At 39.8% G+C, this 19841-nt stretch overlaps 1 protein-coding gene across 1 annotated transcript; it reads right to left on the reverse strand.

Annotated features, from left to right (window-relative positions):
- Positions 1–11024: 11024 nt before the first annotated feature.
- On the reverse strand, positions 11025–12971 carry LOC310930825 (leucine-rich repeat-containing protein 4C-like; the record flags this gene model as incomplete). The annotated part of the gene is made up of 1 exon (XM_083893876.1): positions 11025–12971. The coding sequence occupies one exon, from the start codon at positions 12969–12971 to the stop codon at positions 11025–11027; it is 1947 nt and encodes a 648-aa protein (XP_083750002.1).
- Between the last annotated feature and the right edge of the window lie 6870 nt (positions 12972–19841).

Raw genomic sequence — 19841 nt, forward strand, 5'->3', positions numbered from 1 at the left:
CCACTGGACCAGGCACTAGCACTGATGTTTTTCTAATCGATTTGTCTGCTCTACCAACTCAAGCTTAAAGTATCCTTCTCTTAATCTCCCTTTGTCACGAATGGAGATGAATGGAGTCCATTGTTGATGTAGTTTACCAGTCTCCACTACAAACTTGAGCCAAAGTAAGCCAGTTATTAACTTACCTTCTGGATGCGCTCAGCTGTAGGAGAGAGGTGGTGTGTGTCCAGCTACATCAGCGCTTCTGGCTTCAGAAAATACAGATGGCCCATGCCTCGCCGTGGTCGTTACTACCATTGTATTAGCTCAGTGGTTCTCAAACTTTTTCTGTTAGGCCCCCCTTTGGAGGATGAAAATTCCCTCCAAAGGGGCACCCCGACTCTCACAAAATTGTAACAATGTGTCAAGTATAACATTTATTGAAAGAAACATCAACATTAGAACAAATGTTTCGCTTTTCTTTCAATAATTTGCAGTGAAAATAAAAACGTTTGCTTTCGCAATACAAATAACCTCAATATTGCTTCTTGAGAAGGCATATACTGAGAGGTCTTCCATCATTTACCACATTGTCGTATTATCTCATCTTGGGTTTTAGTAGTCGTGAATCACTGTTCACTTTGGCTGATGTTGGCTTGTTGTTATTTTCCAAAACATTGCACCGTTATCCAAACGTTGTCACCAGTGTAGATTATGTTGTTTTACGCCACTAAAATGAGTCCAGGTTACTGCAAGACCAAAAGTTCCACCTGCTAAACTTTAGTTAGGACTTTTAGATAAAACAGAACTTAAAATAAAACTATAAATAAATAAAATTTTCAGCGACTGAAAACTAAAGTTTGAGTGAGTATGAAAGGCCAAAGCCTGCAGAAAAAGCTATACCTTTTTTAATAATACTCAATTTATGCCTTGATTCTCCACTCACTATTCACAAAGAACCCACCATCATAACCCTCATCACAGTCTTCAGGTAAAACAAAGAACATCATGCGTTGCCTGCTTTTCAATGACAGCCTTGTGTGTAGTTGTTTGATGTGATGCCACCCCTCCTGTCTCAGTCTCACTGCAGTGCTGGATCCCTCTGTGCCAGGAAATATAGCTTGCTGCAGGCATCTAGCTTCCAGCCTCCACTGCAGTTTTCATCCCTCTCTGCCCATATCTTATGACGTCAACCTCACTCTAAAAAGAAATGTTTAGACTCAACAAAAAAAAAATCTACGCAACAGTTTCCATTAGTCTTTCTTAGTTGTGACAACTAAATTTGAAATTACATTGAACCAACGAACTATATTACTTTGAACGAATTAGCTTTTCCTTTTCAGTCAAAGATTCTATTAAGTACTGCTTACTTAATAACGGTTAGCCTAAGGGCAAGTACTTTCATTTGTTGTCTCGCTAATTACAGTAATAATGCAAACAACTTTTTAAGTAGCAACAATATGAAAAAAAATCTGATTTTAGTTTTTTTGGTTAGCTTTCAAGAAAAACAGTTCAACCACTGCTTTTGCATTTTTTTTTATTATTTTGAAGTAAACGAGATTGCAAAATAAGAAAACAAACTCAAATTGCTCCTCAGTGACAAACGCATTATGTAATTCCTTATGTGTTCCTTAAGCATCTTGAATAAGTGTGACCACCTGTCTCCATAGATACATAACAGCAAAAGCCATGTAGTAGCCATGTCATGGAACTTGCTCCTCCTCATGATGAAACTATATCCATTAGTTTCTGGGTGCACTGGTCCACTTTGGCCATGAAAGTCACTTCCAGGTTTACCATGGTTATACTTTTGAACTCATCATTTATCTGTGGAGCAAAACATGAAGCACATAATTAGCTACAGCATATCCAATAGTATTAATGAGGACCAAATGAAATATTTGTGAACTTGAGTGAGTGAGTGAGACATTTTCTTTGTTTACCTCTATTGCATTAAACAATGCAGGCCAGCAAAATAAAATGAATTGTTTCCTTACTATGAGAGGCTGTTTGAGAAATAATTCAGTCTTGCGCTCACATGTTACATCATAGTCTCTCACAAACATTACTATAGTCGTGTACATTCACTACCATACTCTCTCACAAACAGTACTATAGTTGTGTACATTTACTATCATACTCTCTCACAAACAGTACTATAGTCGCATACATTTACTACCCTACTCTCTCACAAACAGTACTATAGTCACGTACATTTACTATCATACCCTCCCACAAACAGTACTATAGTCACATATATTTACTACCATACTCTCTCACAAACAGTACTATAGTCACGTACATTTACTATCATACTCTCTCACAAACAGTACTATAGTCATGTACATTTACTCACATACTCTCTTTCACGCTATTATGGATGCAACGACATGATAGTGAATGTATGAGACAATGATATGCAGTGTATGCGAGTATACTACTTTGCGTGAGAGAGTTTGATTGAAACAGAAGTCAACTTGAATTTCCAGTTTCTAATTGGCTTATCAGGATGTCGCTCCAATTTTCTCCAAGGAAATGCGGTGGATCTTCAGACCTAACCCGGGTGGTCTCACCCCGAGACTGCTCAAGCGGCACCTCCGCCTCACCACTAAGGACAGCACACGACTCACATTTCCCAGACTTTCGTGACCGCCCCCTCATGGTTTCCCCCGCTAAGTTTGTAAACCCCAGCCAATTTGTTCACTAAATTTGAGGGTGCGTTGGGCGAGTACTAACTCCAGTCTTTACTCTATGTTTTTTCCCTTTAAAATAAATTTACAGAGCCACCACAGGATAATCGTGAATATCCCCATGCACACACCTCACCCACGATGCCTCTAACAATGCCCCCAGTCGAACCAAGCACTGATGGATCATGGTCTGTTCACAACCAGAATCCAGCAGAACTTGGTGTGTACCCCCCTGTGTACATACGGTATACGGTACGTCCCTTCCGGACCGGGGGAGGAGGCTGGCGGTCCCGCAACCCAAACCTCCATGAGGGGGCATTCTGCCCGGGCAGAACAGCTGCACACCAGCACACCTGCCCTGGCGTCTGAGGAGCCCCCCGCGGTGCCAGTCGATCAGACACGTAGGCTGGGCCCTGTGGAGCAGCAGAGAGAGAAGGGTAAGCTGACCGGAGCAGTGTATGCTCCTGGGGCGTGTGTGTGTGGTACAGGGGCTGGGGCAGCTGTTGCTGGGAACCTCCTCCTCGGGGCCGGTGTAGGACGGCCCTTGGGAATCTCGGTGGAACTGGACCCAGTTGGCTGTGGATGAGGGCAGACCGGCGATGAACTGATCCAGTGCCACCTGTCCCACGATGTCCTTGGCGGAGTGGCTCCCCGGCTGGAGCCAGCGCCTCGCTGCTTCAAGGAGCTGCTGTGTGTAGGCAAAGGGGTGACCGGCTTCTTCAAAAGAGCGCCCCATGAACCTCCGACGATGTCCCTCAGGCGGTCCAGGATGGCTCTCCTCAGCTGGGCGTAGTCGTCCCTGGTGAGTAGCGGAAGAACCCGGACCGCCCTCTCCTCCTCCTGCCACCCACACGCCTCCGCCGTCCCCTCGAAAATGTCCAGATATGCTTCCGGATCGTCTTCCGCGGTCATCCGTTGGATGGCGACAGGCGGAGGCCAGGCCCGATGTGACTCCGGTTCGGCGCCATGGGTAGCCGGGCGCTGCAGCAGCTCCAGCAGGAGAGCACGATCGTCCCGATGTGACGCCGCGATGTCCGCAAGGAGGTGGGACTGCAGCTGCTGTAACATGGTGGTGCTCTCCTGCATAGCAGTGAGGTGCTGAAGGTCCAGCGACAGCGGATTTTGTCCTTCCGTCATATCCCTGTTCAGGTGCCAGATGTGAAGGCTTTCCCCTCACGTGGGTCCAGGAAGGACGGAGAGATGGTGTGGTGTGAGTAATATTCTTTATTGCATCAAAACAGACAAACGAAAGCCGACAGCTGTTCCTACTGCCGCCACTCTCTCTGCATGCTCTCTGGTCTGCTCTTTCTCTGCGTCTCTGTCTCCTTCTGTGTCTCCGCGTCTCTGTCTCTCTCCAGGGTTATGTGTGTGGACCCAGCCTACTGCAAGAGATCAGAACCAGGTTACAAACATGCTTATATAGCTGACTGATTACCTGATTCTGTCCATCTGTCTGATCACCGGCTGAGCCACTCCTCCCTCTCCTCCAGCAGCCGCTGCCTTCACCACACCCCACTGCCACACACAACTTGAAAAAATAAGTTTTGCAACTTTGAAGGATTATCTAAATTAACTAATTACAATTTTTAACTTGCGTCCATGTAATAAATTAAGTGGTGTTAAAAGGCCCTCTGAATTACTTTTTAGAGTGCTGGAAATAGGGAGTAAGGGGCCTATTTCACATTTAAACAATGAGTACTAATGCAACATGTGGAGTATTTTGCCATACTAATTCAGTGGCATAGACTTAATTCTCCCAGCCTACTTAACTCCGCCTCCTCATGCGCACAAGCGCTGACAACACTGACAACATGCATTCATACATCTCCATGCGCCACTGATGCTGACTTACACACCTCACTGTTTCTGTGTTTATTTATTATTATTTATTATTATTTATTCAATAACTGTTACTTTGATTTATACTCAGTTGTTTGCTTCTCCCACTTTTGTCGTGGCCTTTGAGCCGGGTCGTAACACCTTCGATTATCTTCAAAGTATCTCTATTCCTCTTCTCTTTTTTAATGTAGTAGCATATCAAGTACAAGTCATCTATTGACCTCAAGTGTCAACATTCCCCTGACATCTGGCAGGTTGTGAAGATAAAATAAATACAAATTAAATGAAATACAAGCGCTCTGCCAAGGCTTAAACACTTTGTCACTTTATGGCACCTTCAATTTTTACATGTTGATCCACTGGATCTAAACGAGTCTATAGATGAGCAGGTAAAATGCTATATAGAGCCAAAAATCTATACAGCATTTTACCTGCTCATAGCTATTACGATTAAGATTAAGATTAAGAACCCTTTAAGTCCCGCAAGGGGAAATTCAATTCTGCAGTGAGTTAGTGAACACACACAGCACACAGTGAGGTGTAGAACATGTAACCCAGCGCAGTGAGCTGCCATGCCAGTGAGCGGCGCTCGGGGAGCAGTGAGGGGGTTAGGTGCCTTGCTCAACAGCACCTCAGCTGCGGACTGGTCGGGGATTGAACCGGCTACCTTCCGATCTCATATCAACATAACACAATCAATCCTGATCAGTTGAGTTCTAAGTTCAAATGAGTTTTGACAGATGTGTAAATGTTTTCTTTACTGGTTTGCCCATTATAATAATTTCCTTAAGTGTATTAATACTATTTGCAGAAGTTATCATTTCAAGGAGGAGAACAACTCAGTAGTCACCAAGTTGCAGATATTGTTGCACTAAAAATAAAATTAGGGAAATTAAAGATCAAGAGCTGGCATGTGGTTGTTATCTCCGCCAAGGAGGTTATGTTTTCATTGACATGGGTTTATCTGTTACTTTTGTCCATCTTTCAGCAACTGATCAATCAGATTGTTTTGTCACGGGTAGGTTATCGCCCAAGTACAGCATGTTCCCCATAAGATGTTGGTCAAGGTTCACAGGGGTCACATAAAATAATCTTACAGTCAGATACTTAACTTCTCCCACACAGATTTCTATCTGATACTTCTGTGTAATATACACATAAGAAAACTACTAGCATACCAAACAGTGCATTGGCATTAAGCACCCATTAATTTACTTGAGCCCCAGGAGTGGAATAAATAAGAAAATGAGGAGTTTAATGGTGCATTAGTGAGGAGCCAGTGGAACAAGCCGCGGGCTCTGTTTTGAATAGGCAACTATTAAACATATAAAATATAATTCCAACCTGTCATACACTTAAAAGAGGATACCAGTTTGTGTTATACATTGTGATGTAATGTTTCTGCAAGGATTAAACTGCATTCTGTAGCTTCTTCATAACGGACGGGGAGACACAGTTGTGTACCAAAGGTGGGGAGGTTAATACACTCACCTAATATGCAGGGTTAACATTTTTGTTTTTACTTATTGAGTCATGCTGCTCACGAACAAACAAACAGACTTGGTGAAGAGCACACACTAACCTCATTGGTGGAGTTACAGAAAGTATTCCTTTTTTCTGGGAAAGTTTGCACTCTGAAGGCTTTCTCAAACTTCAACTTTTTTCAAGGTGAAAATTCTTCACACAGTTGGAACAATGTCTTCTGCATCACACAAGCCTTACTTTTATGAATACATGGCTTGTCAGTGCAGCAGCTTTACTCTTTGATTGATTATCATATATGTACTGTATTTGTATTTATTTTTAAGGTCGGGACTGCAGATGTAAATTTGCCTAAGGCTAACTCTGGTGCAATGCATCAAATGGCGACATTTATGTTTTTAACTGCACATGGTCCCTTTCAAATAAAATTCAATCAATCAATATAACTATCTAGTGTTCAGCCAATACAAAAATCCTCTTAGAAAACGTTCTATGATGCTATAAGTGTGTTTTTGTAGCATACAGCAGCAAAGTGAAGTGGATTTCTAAACTCAAGTGTGGTGACATATTGTTTCCTCCGTGCACATTGCCCAATGGAAGATATGGCCTAATTAATCTGGGTCCACGTGTTGTCTTTTCCTTCGTGATATGATGGCTTGATCACATGATGATCACAATGTCATTGTAATTTGCCTAATTATCGAGTGGGGAACAGTAGGCCATGAATGCTGATAAAATAATGACTGGATTGTAGTTGATAATACAGACCATAAAAGAGTAAGAATAAAGGCCCTTGGCTGCACTTTATTGTCTGCTGAATTTGTCAGGGGAGGAAGTTGGCCCCATGGCATTATCAGAGCTATTTGTGTCACTGCATTACTTATTCTTAATTTACTTCTTCAAGCCTACTTAATTTTAAAAATTAATGAAGACTTGTCCTCTCAAAGTAATAGTTCTGGTGTTAAATAAAGCACACATGTACTCACTGTGTCTATTATTTCAATTGAAATGTTATAAAGAGCAGGTTAAGTGTTTTATGTAGAATATCATATCCAGTACGACACTGTAAGATGTTTGCAGATAATCTCACATTGAATGTATGTGTGAGTATATGTTTATGTCTTATAACACACTGTTATGGCCTTGTTAAGATCCTGCATGTTGGTATGTTCCTGCACATTTTTTTAAAAAGATAATTAAAAATGTGATGATCAATACCACAATCAAATGTATGAAACAATGAGGTTTAAAAGTCTCAGAAAAATTGTTTGCAGATATTTAACGTGTGAATGTTTGTGTTTATTATGAACTCCAGTAAAGCTCTGTGATTGAAATACTACCTTAATATCTGTCCTCTTGTGGATGGGAGATGAAAACAAGAATCAGACAATACAGAAAAAACAACAATATTTTATTTTCACCATATTTTGTGTATGAACTACAAACTCTGGTCTCTATAATCGATCCCCATATCTTTTAAAGGTCATGAAAATGCTTGCATGAAAATTAATATCTTACTCTTTTACAGCATGTTTCTCCTTTTCACTTTTAGAACAGTTTGGCACATGTAAAATCAAAATTTAAAAACTTTTGTTTTTGTTTTGTTTTATTGTTAAAATGTTTTTTTTTATATATATATAAATCTACCACTAGAACAGCATTCCCTCTCAGAAAAATAATAAATAAATAAAAGGGAAACAAAAAGGATTTTGATCAAAAATATTTAGATATCTTACATACATGAGACAGCCCGACTAAAATGGAACTAATTTACCATTTAAATTTTCAGACAATTTACCTCCAACTAAAAAAAATAAAGAAGAAGAAGATGGTTACACTCTCTTATGTCAACTGAGTTAAATTGTGATCCATGTCCCACCACTGTAGAAGCTCAAACACAGACTAAATGACACACATCCAGGTTTTATGGTTCATAAAAGTATCAGACTCCACTGAAGTGCATTTGGATAAATAGTGTCCTGGTGGCGAAATGATCTCATTGGTCCAGACTACAATCACAGGGGGACCTTGTATTATTCATATCCTCCACATCTGTGCAAATTCAATGTTAATAAACAAAATTAAATAAAATGTTTTGTATTTAAAATTACTGGCCAAATCCAGCTCCAGAATTAATTATATGGCAGCATACAGTGGCTTTCCATACAGAGTAAATAGAATAGCTCTCCACATTGCTCCCCATGGGTTTATATATGTCCCATTGATAATTTCCACTACATAAGTATTAAACTAGAAGATGGAGGGAAAAGTACTGGAATAAAATAAATTATTAAAGAGTTCAGATTCATATTATGCACTGGGCAAAATGAAAAAAATGTAGGTCATTTGAGTTTGGCTTAACATATTGCAGACATGGATTATTAACATAGGTAACGGCAATTATTGTATCACAGGAGGATAGTAATTGTCCTGTGGGAGTACAGCTTTAGATCATTATCTCCTTTTCTTTTCTTTTTTTTTTAAATTTGCAACCCTTAACATGCAAGGGTTCTTCATTTATTCTCACTCATACTTGAAATGTGCGAACACAATGGGCTTTAGGATGTATGGTCTTTTGTTTTTTTGTCCTTTTATGTTTTATATTTTGAGCAGATGGCACTCAGCTCATGTCGGCTTGAAAGGTGGTCATAACGGGTACATTTGCACGTACTTTGTATTTAGTTATTTGTGAACATATATGTATCAAGTAAAGCTGTACTTGTAGAAGTTTGGGGTGCAGACCTCATGGGATAGTTTCCACCTATGATCAGATTCGGTGTTGTCAAGCCATATTTTGGTGAAAATATGAATCAAAAGCTATGTTTCCTCCAGGTGCAGTTCAGCTCGCTACAGTTTCAGTTTGGAAAGGTAAACTATGATCTCCCTTGCATTAATACTGTGTGAAAAAATGTGACACAGGAAACACTTATGTGCAGTGACAGTAATCATTAAAAAAGAAACACAGATGGCAGTAAAATTGCATGTTTTTTTTGTTTGTTATTTCTTTTCCCACCATTTCTTTTGTCACCGGAATGTGACAATTTTCAATTGCCTAATCAATAGACTGCAGTGCTTCTAGCTTCACTCTTTGGGTGTTGGACCACCCAACAGAAAGGTTGTATGCTACACATCTGTTGAGGTACCCTTCACAACTTTTGACAATCAAGATGCAAATAACTGCATTACCTACTGAACTGAACAGAGCTGTACCTTCTGTTGGAAATGAGACTGAACTGAACATACAAATAAACAGTGGAGAACAGTAGAGCTGACAGTTGGAACTCATCACCCGGTCTAAATTTTAGGTGAAAGATCATGCCACAGTCTGTACCTGCAGTCCGTATGAGGTAAATCCCCTTTATAGTATTCCTTACAATATATTGTTAAAAAAACAAAGAAAAAAAACTGACCTTTTGTATATCTCAGAGGAGCGAAAGCTGCTCTTGTTTTGCTCAAAGAAAACCTGTGGAACCTGACAAATGCCTGCTTATAACCTGTACGTTTCTGGTGCCTATGGTCCATTAACGGTTAGGACTTTGAAATGGTTTTCAGGGTATCGGCACCTTTAAAAGCTGTATCCATCCAAAGCCCATGTTCACATCAATTAAAATGGAAATTGGAGGGGGAGAGACAGATGCAACCCAAACATCTGGTTGATGCCCGATCCCACACATTCACCCCCAAAGCCTCTTGCAGCATAAGGCCAACAGCTCAGGGCCAAGTCTTAATGTTGGCAGGGGCAGGGTGTGAATCTGGGACTGCCATGTAGAAATATGGCACACAGATGACAGACGGTGTGCTCAGACAGCTGTATAAAGGGTTTGCGCTCTTTCTTCAGCTTATCAGTATGCTTCTGACAGCATTTTATCCTGTAGTACTGCAGATGAGGGAAGTAGTCCCCGCATGAAAAAGGTGGCTTCAAAGCGGTCATCTTCACATGCAGCTGTACAAAGCGCTGCAAGTTAAAGGGGAGGTCATTATACACTGCAAAACCTTTAACAGTTGTAATCCATCACCAGAAGTTGAGATAATCTACATCTTTTCACATCTCTGATCTTTTCATCTTTATTGGTATTTTCAAAAACAACTATGTTGATTCTCGTTAATGCTGCTTCTGTATGACAACCGCCAGTGAAGAAAAAATATGTTTAATACAATTAACCTTGCCTTTTATAAGAATCATGTCTCTCATGGGATTTGAGTCAAATTATATTTGCATATAAATTAGGCACACAAAGACAAACGTGTTTCTTTCATCATTAATCTATAGAATTTAATTGGATAAAAATGCACTTCTAATGGTGAGCCTTAGCTTGTACAACAGCACGCAGTACATGTTTCATTCATTAAGGAGTCTACTGATGACAGATCAGTGTGCCTAATGTGTAAGAGACGTAATTAAACAGTGAAGTCTGATCAGATTCCATCTTTGACAATTCTGCCAATCATTGTAAAATATGTGTGTTTAATTCATTCCACTTACAGATGGTCACAAAGATTTCATCGTTCAATCCACAGCTGGAGAAAATCGCTAATGTGCTCTAGATTCCTTTCATACATGGGGAAATACGAGGCTACTATCTCATCTGATCCAAAGTCTGCAGTCTACCAAATAAAAGCATCAAGAGATTTCCATAGACAGATGACTTCAAACAGATTATGAAAACATATTAGTAAACCAACTCTGAGGAATTAGAGAGAGAAACAAACAAAAATTAAATAAAATGTGAATTTAGTGCTGAAAAAATAATTGCAGAATACAATTTTCTTGATTTAACCACAACATTTTTTTTCTTAAATAAATAACTTCTGTTTTGTAAAGACACTTTTTGAAACAGTAGACATACCCTAATTTCCAAAGTCATTTAATTAACATCACCAGTCACTGGACTTGCCAAACATGAGTCTTTTTCTCCATGTTTGGGCCATAATCATCACAACCACTTATGAGTTACTGTCCTGTCAGTAGTGTTTTATGCAATTCCATCAGTTTCATAATGACTGAATTTGAAAAGAAAGAAAAAAACAAACATATTAGATTTGGGTCTCTTGTACATTGTCTTTTGAGCTGGCCCGGATTAACAAAGGTTCGTGCGCTGAGCTGTGTATGGAGTTGATAGTAGAGGCATGGTTGTATGCAGTCTTGTAGGTGTTATAGTGGTTGAGGTGCTCATGCTCAAGAGGAGGCAGAGTCAGGTGGCCCTCCATGCCTGGGCCTCCTGTAACACAGTCCTCATCCACATTGATGATCTCAATAGTGCGCGTGGGTGCGTGGTGATTCTGCTGGTGGTGCTGTTTGCGCATCTTGTAGAAGATAATCAGCATGACAGCTGCCATAAGTGTGATTGCAACAAAGCAGCCAATTATGATCTTGGTTGTCTTCATCACCTCATCCAAGCCGTTAAGTGAACCCTCCCCACCCAGCTCCGTGACAGGGATTGTGTATGTCTTCTCTGTGGCACGGGTGGAGAGTGGGGTCCGAAATGTGGTGGTTGTTGTAGAGGTCGCTGAAACAGACTCCCACATACCAGCAGAGGGGGTGGGGCCCACCTTCTGTTGCACAATAGTGGTGAAGCCTTCATTGTGTGGTGTTTCTATGGTCTCCACTGTTACTGTGGTGAAGTAGCTGAAGCTGCTGTTCTCTGTGGAGGACACATTGAGCGTGGCAGATGCTGTTGTGTTACCTGCAGAATTACTGACCATACATATATATGTGCCTGTGTCCTGCATGGTAACGTTTGTGAAGTTCAGAGTGCCATCATTCAGCACTGAGAGTCTGACCTTGTACGCACCATGCGTCATGATGGAACCATTGGGTGTGATCCAGCTCACAGAGGTCAAAGAACTGGCTTTGCATTTTAACTCTGCAGGGCTTCCCTCTGTCACATTTAGGTCTGCAGGAGGCTCCACAATAACAGGAGCATAACAGTGAAAGTAGTTCTGGTCCAACTCGCCGATGTATCGCCCTTTGTGATGGGTAGGTGAGCTGCAGCGTGCGCAGCAGCTAGTGTTTGCAGGTACCATCTCCTTAAGCCACCAGCTTAGCCAGAGAATGTCACAGTTACAATTCCATGGGTTGTGGTGCAAGTGCACCCTCTCGAGGTGATGTAAAGGAGTGAAGAGATCATGGGGCAAGAGGGTGAGGTTGTTGTGGGCTAGATTGAGCTCCACTAGTGACTGCAGGTCATCGAAAGAGTTTCTTTCGATGGTCTGGATCTGTGCATGCATCATCCATAGCTTTTGTAAGTGGATGAGCCCTTTAAAAGAGCCAGGCCGGATGACAGATAGCTGGTTCCCTGACATCTCCAGTTCATCCAGCTTCACCAGGGGAATAAGGTTGGGAATTTCCTTCAGATTGCACATCCCAAGATTTAAGTAGCGCAGATTGCTCAGCCCTTCAAAGGCGCCCTCAGAAATATAGGAGAGCCTTTTAAGCTCCCCAAGGTCCAACCGGCGTAATGATGGCACTCTGTTGAAAGCATAGGAGGGAATGCTCTCTATGGGGTTATTCCTCAGCCAAAGCTCCTTTAGTTTAGACAGGTACTCAAATGCCCCGTTTGGGATGGTGGTGAGGCGGTTATCAAAAAGCTCCAAGGTATTGAGGCTGGCCAGTCCATTGAAGGCCCCCAGTTCAATTTTCCGTATGTGGTTTTTGCTCAGCTGCAGGATCTCCAGATGTCTTAGATGCTTGAAGCTGTCCACCTTTATGACCTGAATGAGATTTTCCTGCAGATTCAGGTAGCGTGTATTAGTAGATATTCCATCAGGGACATCCCGCAGGCCTCGGCGGGTGCAGATGACTTTGCTGAACTGGTTACTACAGGAGCAGACGGAGGGGCACGTCTGAGCACGTACCAGCCCTGCCACCACGAGCAGCTGGAGGGCCAGAAGCAGCACAAGCAAAGGGTCGGACAAGGCCCGGTTCCACCTAGGACCTCGCATCATCTGCTGCTGCTGAGAGGAGGTCATATTGTTTAACATTCATAATTCGTTGACGGGTCTCCCACTCTTTGGAAAGAGGTTTTGGGCCAACTGAAATGAAATGAGAGAAAATACATAAAACAGTCAAATGTATGGTTAAATACTCAGGGATAAACAGTGCTATACAATTAATTTGCAAAATAGTCAAATTTGAACATGTACACCAAACTGTATTCTTAAGATTTGATACACACACTCTAATACGCAAACACCTATACACATGAACATACGTAATGATTGGGTGCCTTATATCCCATTCTGTTTCTGGGCACACTGTCCTTGCACTCGCAATCTCACTCACATAACTAAATCACAATGAAGCTGCCAACTTATGTGGTGTACTTCTGCAGGAGGAGGGAGGGAAGAAAAGCAGCAGTGACTGTTGTGTCTTGTGATTTATATTGGGGGGGGGGGCATTAATAATATGGAAGCTCACCATGATGCTACCTTAAGTCTTAAGATGGAGTCAAGATATCTGGAGATGTCTGATAACTCACAGTTCCTCAAGGAATGTGTGTATGCAGCTGGAATGTCAGAAAAGCAAGGACAAATACCACCAAGGGAATTTGTTTGTGAACTCGCGTGTCACACCAGATAATGTTGTTGACACTTGAGCAAAAAGTGGTTTCTTAATCAATTTATATAATCTTTAGAAATAAAGAATCACAGGGATGTAATGTGTTCATGCACTTTCCACTGCAAGCCATTCCACATACTTTAATTACTGAGGTATTTGAATGCTGAGAATGTAATTACTATTTGAATATACTATATCATTGTGTACATTTTATTATTATTATTATTATTATTATTATTTTTTGATTTTTTTTTAATCACTGGCACAGGAAACTGTCTGAGTGTATTGTTTTGTGAAATACAGGGAAGCATTCTGGGTCAATAAACCTCCTGACCTGAGCTGTTTTGAATGTGTTGGAAAATCATCGATCTCCTGAGCCACATATGTTGTTGAAAGACACAGTAAATCCCCAACATGTAATGAAGGTAAATGGCTGTCACACACACACCGCAGAAGTTTTAATTTATAGCCAGATTACTTCTAAACTCTCAGAAACATGGCTGGGAAGAGGTGGTAAACGGCTTTGTCACTGAGTCACTTTTCACTCACTATCACGTTGAGATTAGAACACAGATTCACAAACTTCTGCTATATTGGACTAAAAAAAAAAGTACAAATAATCAGAATACATTTAACTGATAATTGCTGCAAATGAAATAACACATACTGTGCATTAGTACCATTGGTACTGGAGCGTGTAAACACTGCTCTTGTGGTTCATACATTACTTAACTCTAATTGACCACACTAACTAATTGTAAACTGACTTTAGGATACGGTGGATATAATATTAGTGTGAACTTTTCATATTTTTAGTGTCGCTATATTTATAGATCAGTGCTCAATTTATGCACGTTGTCAATTTTTTTGGGCCAAGACAGTGTTGCAGTATCTCCAGCAAGTGTTCGTGTTAAAGGTCCAGTGTGCAACATGGTAAAAGGTCAAATGAGTTTCATTTGGCAGAAATGTGAGGTAAAATAATTATACTTAATGCACAATCTTAGTGCACTTTAGCTTTTGAGATTTATACCTGGATCAGCTCAACAGAGGCTGTCATTTTGGACTACTATGTGTACAATAGCCCAACATGGACAAACTAAACATCCTTTCATTTTTGATGCTAACTGAAGGCTATACACACTTAACAGGAATGGTGAGGTGAGGAATGTTCGACTGCAACATGCAACTTCACTAATACATGTTGCTTAATTTCACACACTGTACCTTTACGTTCCAGTGCTAGAGGTATTGTGGCACCAGAGTTGCTTTTAAGTTCATAATCATTCCCAAGGATTTTGTTTACATTTTGTGCTGAACAGACAAAAGAAGTTATTAAAATATTAATTCTGAGCAATAGTAGTAGTAAGTTTGGCAATGTACTGTAGGTAAGCTTATTTTGCAACAGGCATTGAGAAAGTTTTTCTTTTTTTAACGCTACTTATGCTGCATTTGATAATGTTTGCAAATAATAGATAAAAAAAAATATCACAAGAGTAAATAACATGGACAACAAACATAATTCACTCTGCTGGTCAAAGATTATCAGCATCAGCAGCCATCAACGACATTTTAGGTAAACTGAATTATTACACTTGGACCTAGTACTGGATCTTAAAATGTTTGAGAAATACAGAACACATGAAAAAACAAAACAAAACAAAAAAATGGAACTGTAGTTGAACCTCACAACCTGCAGTCTCACTTATGCATGTAACAGTACCAACATGGCAGCTGATTTCTGAACATAATCAATGCTAAGTGAATGAGGCTGTGGGATTATGGCATTTTCTGCTTCCATGCAATATGTTAATCTGAAAAGGAAAGCTCTTCACTTATGAATGTCAGGCTATTATCATAACTACTGATTAATTGCTTGATTAATGACTCCATTAATTCTTCAATTATGAAATTCAAAATCCAAGCAGCCAAAGCCTGAGGGAGGAGAAATAAATTGTTTTCAAGCAGGGGACCAGATGAATGTGACAGGGATCGAACACCCAGCTGAAAATCACATCTGAAATACATGCTGTTATTTGGTACAATCTCAGGAAACACGTTTTATCTATCCCATATTCCACAAACCCTGTCAGACAAAAGCTTTAATAATAACGCTCACAATTATTTATGGTGCCGTTTTATTTTTTCGACAATACTGTTTCAATGTGAAGAAGCTCTGACAACACGATCAACTAAAATATGCGGCAGACTTTAAATTTGTGAATGACATTGTCTTGGATGAGGAATCCTTCTGTCTTATTTCACTATTTACTCTTTCTTCTTTTCAACAAACTGAACCTTGAAAAGACGTAAACAATGAATCAGCAGAGCTGATTCCAAACTGTGGAGGCAGAAAAGATTAAGTTGATTTACAAAGCAAAACAATGCGTCCTGACACTGACAATGAAAGCAAGGATATTGGATTTATGTGGTGCAGTGAAGGAATTAGATCAAAAGCGATAAGGAAAAATGAGATTATGGAAAGAATGCAATTTCAAAAAATAAAAATTGTACTGTCATATTTTGTCCTCAACTGTCAGCTGCCTCTTTGTCTGGCAGAGAAAACTAAAACATGAGCCAGATTAGTGGGACTTTAGACAAATGAGGAGCAAGAGCTGCAACATTTCTGAATATATTTCGAGTTTAGGGAATACAGAATAACGTATGCCTAATACAACACCTTAAATATTAGCTAACTCTATCTGTGTATAAATACATAAAAATAAGTAAGTAAATAAATAGGATTTGTGAGAGCAATTATACTGCAATACATACGTTATCAAAGTCCCTCAGTTAACAAAAACATCATTATGTAATGTGATTAATTCATATTTCTTGACCCTATATGTACAACATAGATATTTGATGTTGCTGCAACATATAAATGGGAGCTTAGTAAAATAAAGTAAATATACTTTTCTTTTATGTTATATGGCTGTGTAGAAGCAGCACAGTTTAAGTTAGACTAATGACAGTGTGTGGGGTCATTTGATTATATTTATATTAAGAACAGCCACATAAATCATATTGTTTTTACTGTAATTGTTGCAATTGTAGCTGTGAAAAACACAATAGCACAATAATCCTTACAACAGGGTGCAGTTACATCAACTTCTTTTCTTTTTTTTCCCCTCCGTTTCCCACAAACTGTCCCCAAGGATCCACCATCAGATCACTTAAAGGAAACCAATGGAAATTAATATTGGCAGCCACTGAAACAAAAGACCGATCTATTTGCATGACACAGCGAATCGATACTCATACGCCTCATAAATACTGCAGCCGTCTTGCTGATGTAGTTCAGATCTCATGGACGGACACACACACACATACAGTGCAGTGACCGAACTTATCTGCATATGTGTGACAACTCACACTGAAGCTCTTTTGACTGTCATTGTCAAATACTCTCTTGAAGTGACACAACGTGGGATTTCAACCTTCAAATAATCTCTCTGAGATTATTTTGATGGTACATGGAATTAGAGCAGGGTGAATGACACCTCTGTCAAAGTCTGAGCAGGTGTGCATCACCTGCCACGTGCCACTATGTGACTTTCGGGTCTGTGCCACAAAAAGCACATTGTGCTTAAATGGCATGCGACCCCAAGCAAACTGTTTGCGTGTCGTCGAACCTCATACATTTGAGCTTGATGTGTGTCAGGATGTCTTATTGAATGTGTCTCGTCCTCTTGTCCATTAAATCAAGTGATTCAAACAATGTGTATGTAATGAGCAAAAGGTTATCTTGGTTGAAAACACAATATGTTTTTATTTTTTCAGGGTTAGTTTTGAATATAATGCTTTGACACAGGCAACCATACTTGGTCTGAAGACTTGCTTGTTTGCTCATTAGAGGTCTTACTCAGAGTTCACTGGTACTGTTGGCTTGTCCTGTATTTTTTTACGACAATTGTAAAAAAAAAAAAAAAAAAGCAATACTGTTTACCAACCATGGGGGGAACCTGAGCGCAAATCCGACATTGTGTTAAGACGTATGTAAGAAAAATGTCAATCATTTGCCAATTGGGTAAAACATAAATGTTACCGATCTAATCTAGTATTACAGTGTAATAAGCAACATAACAAAGCTTGGCATTATCTGCCTTCACGTGATTTCACAATTAGTACAATTACTTGTTGATTATTTCATATGTATATTTTAGATCGACAGGACATGAAGCTTGTATACAGTATGTTTAAAGTTTCCTGGGTCCTACTCTCTTCCCTCTTCATGAGCACTATGATCCTAAAGCTTGTATCATATTTTTCTGTATCATAAATTAGCAAAAAAAAAAGCAGATTGAATTATTCAGCAGGACTACAGAAAATTCTAGTGGTGCTAAAGTCCCCTAAAATAGGTCTGGTGTAGCTGCTTCTGATTTCCTTCTGCTCCCTTTCCTCGGTCAGCAAACATTTCCTGTCTTGAGCGCTCACAAACACATTCAGAGCCTTACTTGAAATGTGAGGAGAGTTAAGAAGGGGTCTCGCCCGGAGCTGTCTTCACTCAGTTAATGCTTGAGTGCGTGCTGATTATTAACTTTTTAGTGAAGAGTGACTGACAGAGGTTTTGGCTTTCTGCATGCCATGTTGGGAAGGATGATGAGAGATTGGAAAGTTGTAGCCACAGAGGAAGGTTGGCATGTATTCTATTCTTGAGAGTGAGAATAAAGAAAGACAGACAGAGAGAGAGAGGGGGTGAGAGAAAGATTAATGAGATATGAATCAAATCAGGTCACTTCTTCGTAATGCCAGCAATCTTGCAACAGCTCCAAATATAAACCAGAATCCTTTATGGATTGCAGTGTGGGAGGTAAACCCACCGCACACATCTCAAGCCTTCTCCTCATTCCCTGTTCTGTAACCTCACAGCACAATGCACCATGGTGAAGGTTAGTCTGTTTTATATATGTATATATTTTTTTATTTGTTTATTTAGGAATAATTTTTTTGCCACAAAATCATATGTTGCACTATTGTGTCACAGTTTTTCCAAAGCAGAATTTCACTGAGGTAAAGTGGAGCTGCTGTTTTACCGACACTTGTTTGACGATTTTTAACAGTGGAAACACTGTGTCACAAACTATAACTCAACAACTTAAAATGAGATATTAACACTTTGACATATATCTAAGATACATAAAAACCACAGATGTCTTTACTGACATCAGCTTAATTTGTTCTTGTAAATGGACTTGCAGATATTCTACATTTCTCTTTCCATTAGACCTCATGTGCCTCCAGGCAACAGCTGAATATTTAATTAGTGGTGATTTTTAGTAATGCAGTGGGATTTGGGGCCTTTCTTATTGAAAACGCATACATTAAGCTCTTTTCAAACACAGACTATTCCTAGATTTGTTTTATCTGTAGACATCCCCTTGATCGACTTCTAACAAACAAGCACATGTGCTTAGCAAGTTGACATATACAGTCACCTTCACATGATCACCGGATGCACCAATCTGACGACTGTGTGTTCTTTAACCATCAACACAGTGTTTCATTAGATACATCAAATGTGATAATGTGAGAGTTTTAGCGGATGTTCTTGCCACTTACAGGGAAAAAGAAGTAAACATTTCTGGCACCATGTGCTATGTTGTTGCTTTTAAAATAAATAATGGCAATGTGTGAGCCTGCTGGGACCGTCCCAAATCACTATTTTCTGCAGGTGTAAGCGTTATGACCACTAGAAAATGTAAATGAGTTGTTTATGTATTAACTTACAGTCAGAAGTAGTTTCTCTTCTTCCTTTTCCCCCTCTATTTTTTGCACTTGTCAGTGTGTATCTGATTATTACCTGACTGGCTTCACCCGGAAAATTACTCCATGACATTTAGAACATGTATAAAAACACTAAGGTAACGCTTTCTTTTACAGTCCCCTAATTACCAGGTATTTACCTGGTAAATTCATGGTAACACCAAAGTGTTACTAGGTAATTACCAATGTAATAAGAAAGTAAATACAGTGAAACTGTTGCCAAAATACTGGGCATTTACCTGGTAACTATATAGTTAATTATAGCGTGTTATTACTGCTGTTAATAAGAAGGTATGTACAGCTAAACTATGGCAAAACTATGGTAAATGTAAGTGTATTATTGGGTTATAAACTGGTAATAAGCAGGTACCTACAGTCCCCTAATTACTAGCCATTTACCCAAGGGGTAATCTAACAAACCTAACCCTAAAAATGTGTGTAATTACATGGAAACAAGCTTGGCTTTCTTTTACAGTACAGTTTTACTTTACTTACCGAGTACATTACCGTGCATTACCCAGTATTTTGGC

The sequence above is a fragment of the Microchirus variegatus genome, assembly GCF_963457635.1.
Source record: "Microchirus variegatus genome assembly, chromosome: 8".
NCBI classification, from domain to species: domain Eukaryota; kingdom Metazoa; phylum Chordata; class Actinopteri; order Pleuronectiformes; family Soleidae; genus Microchirus; species Microchirus variegatus.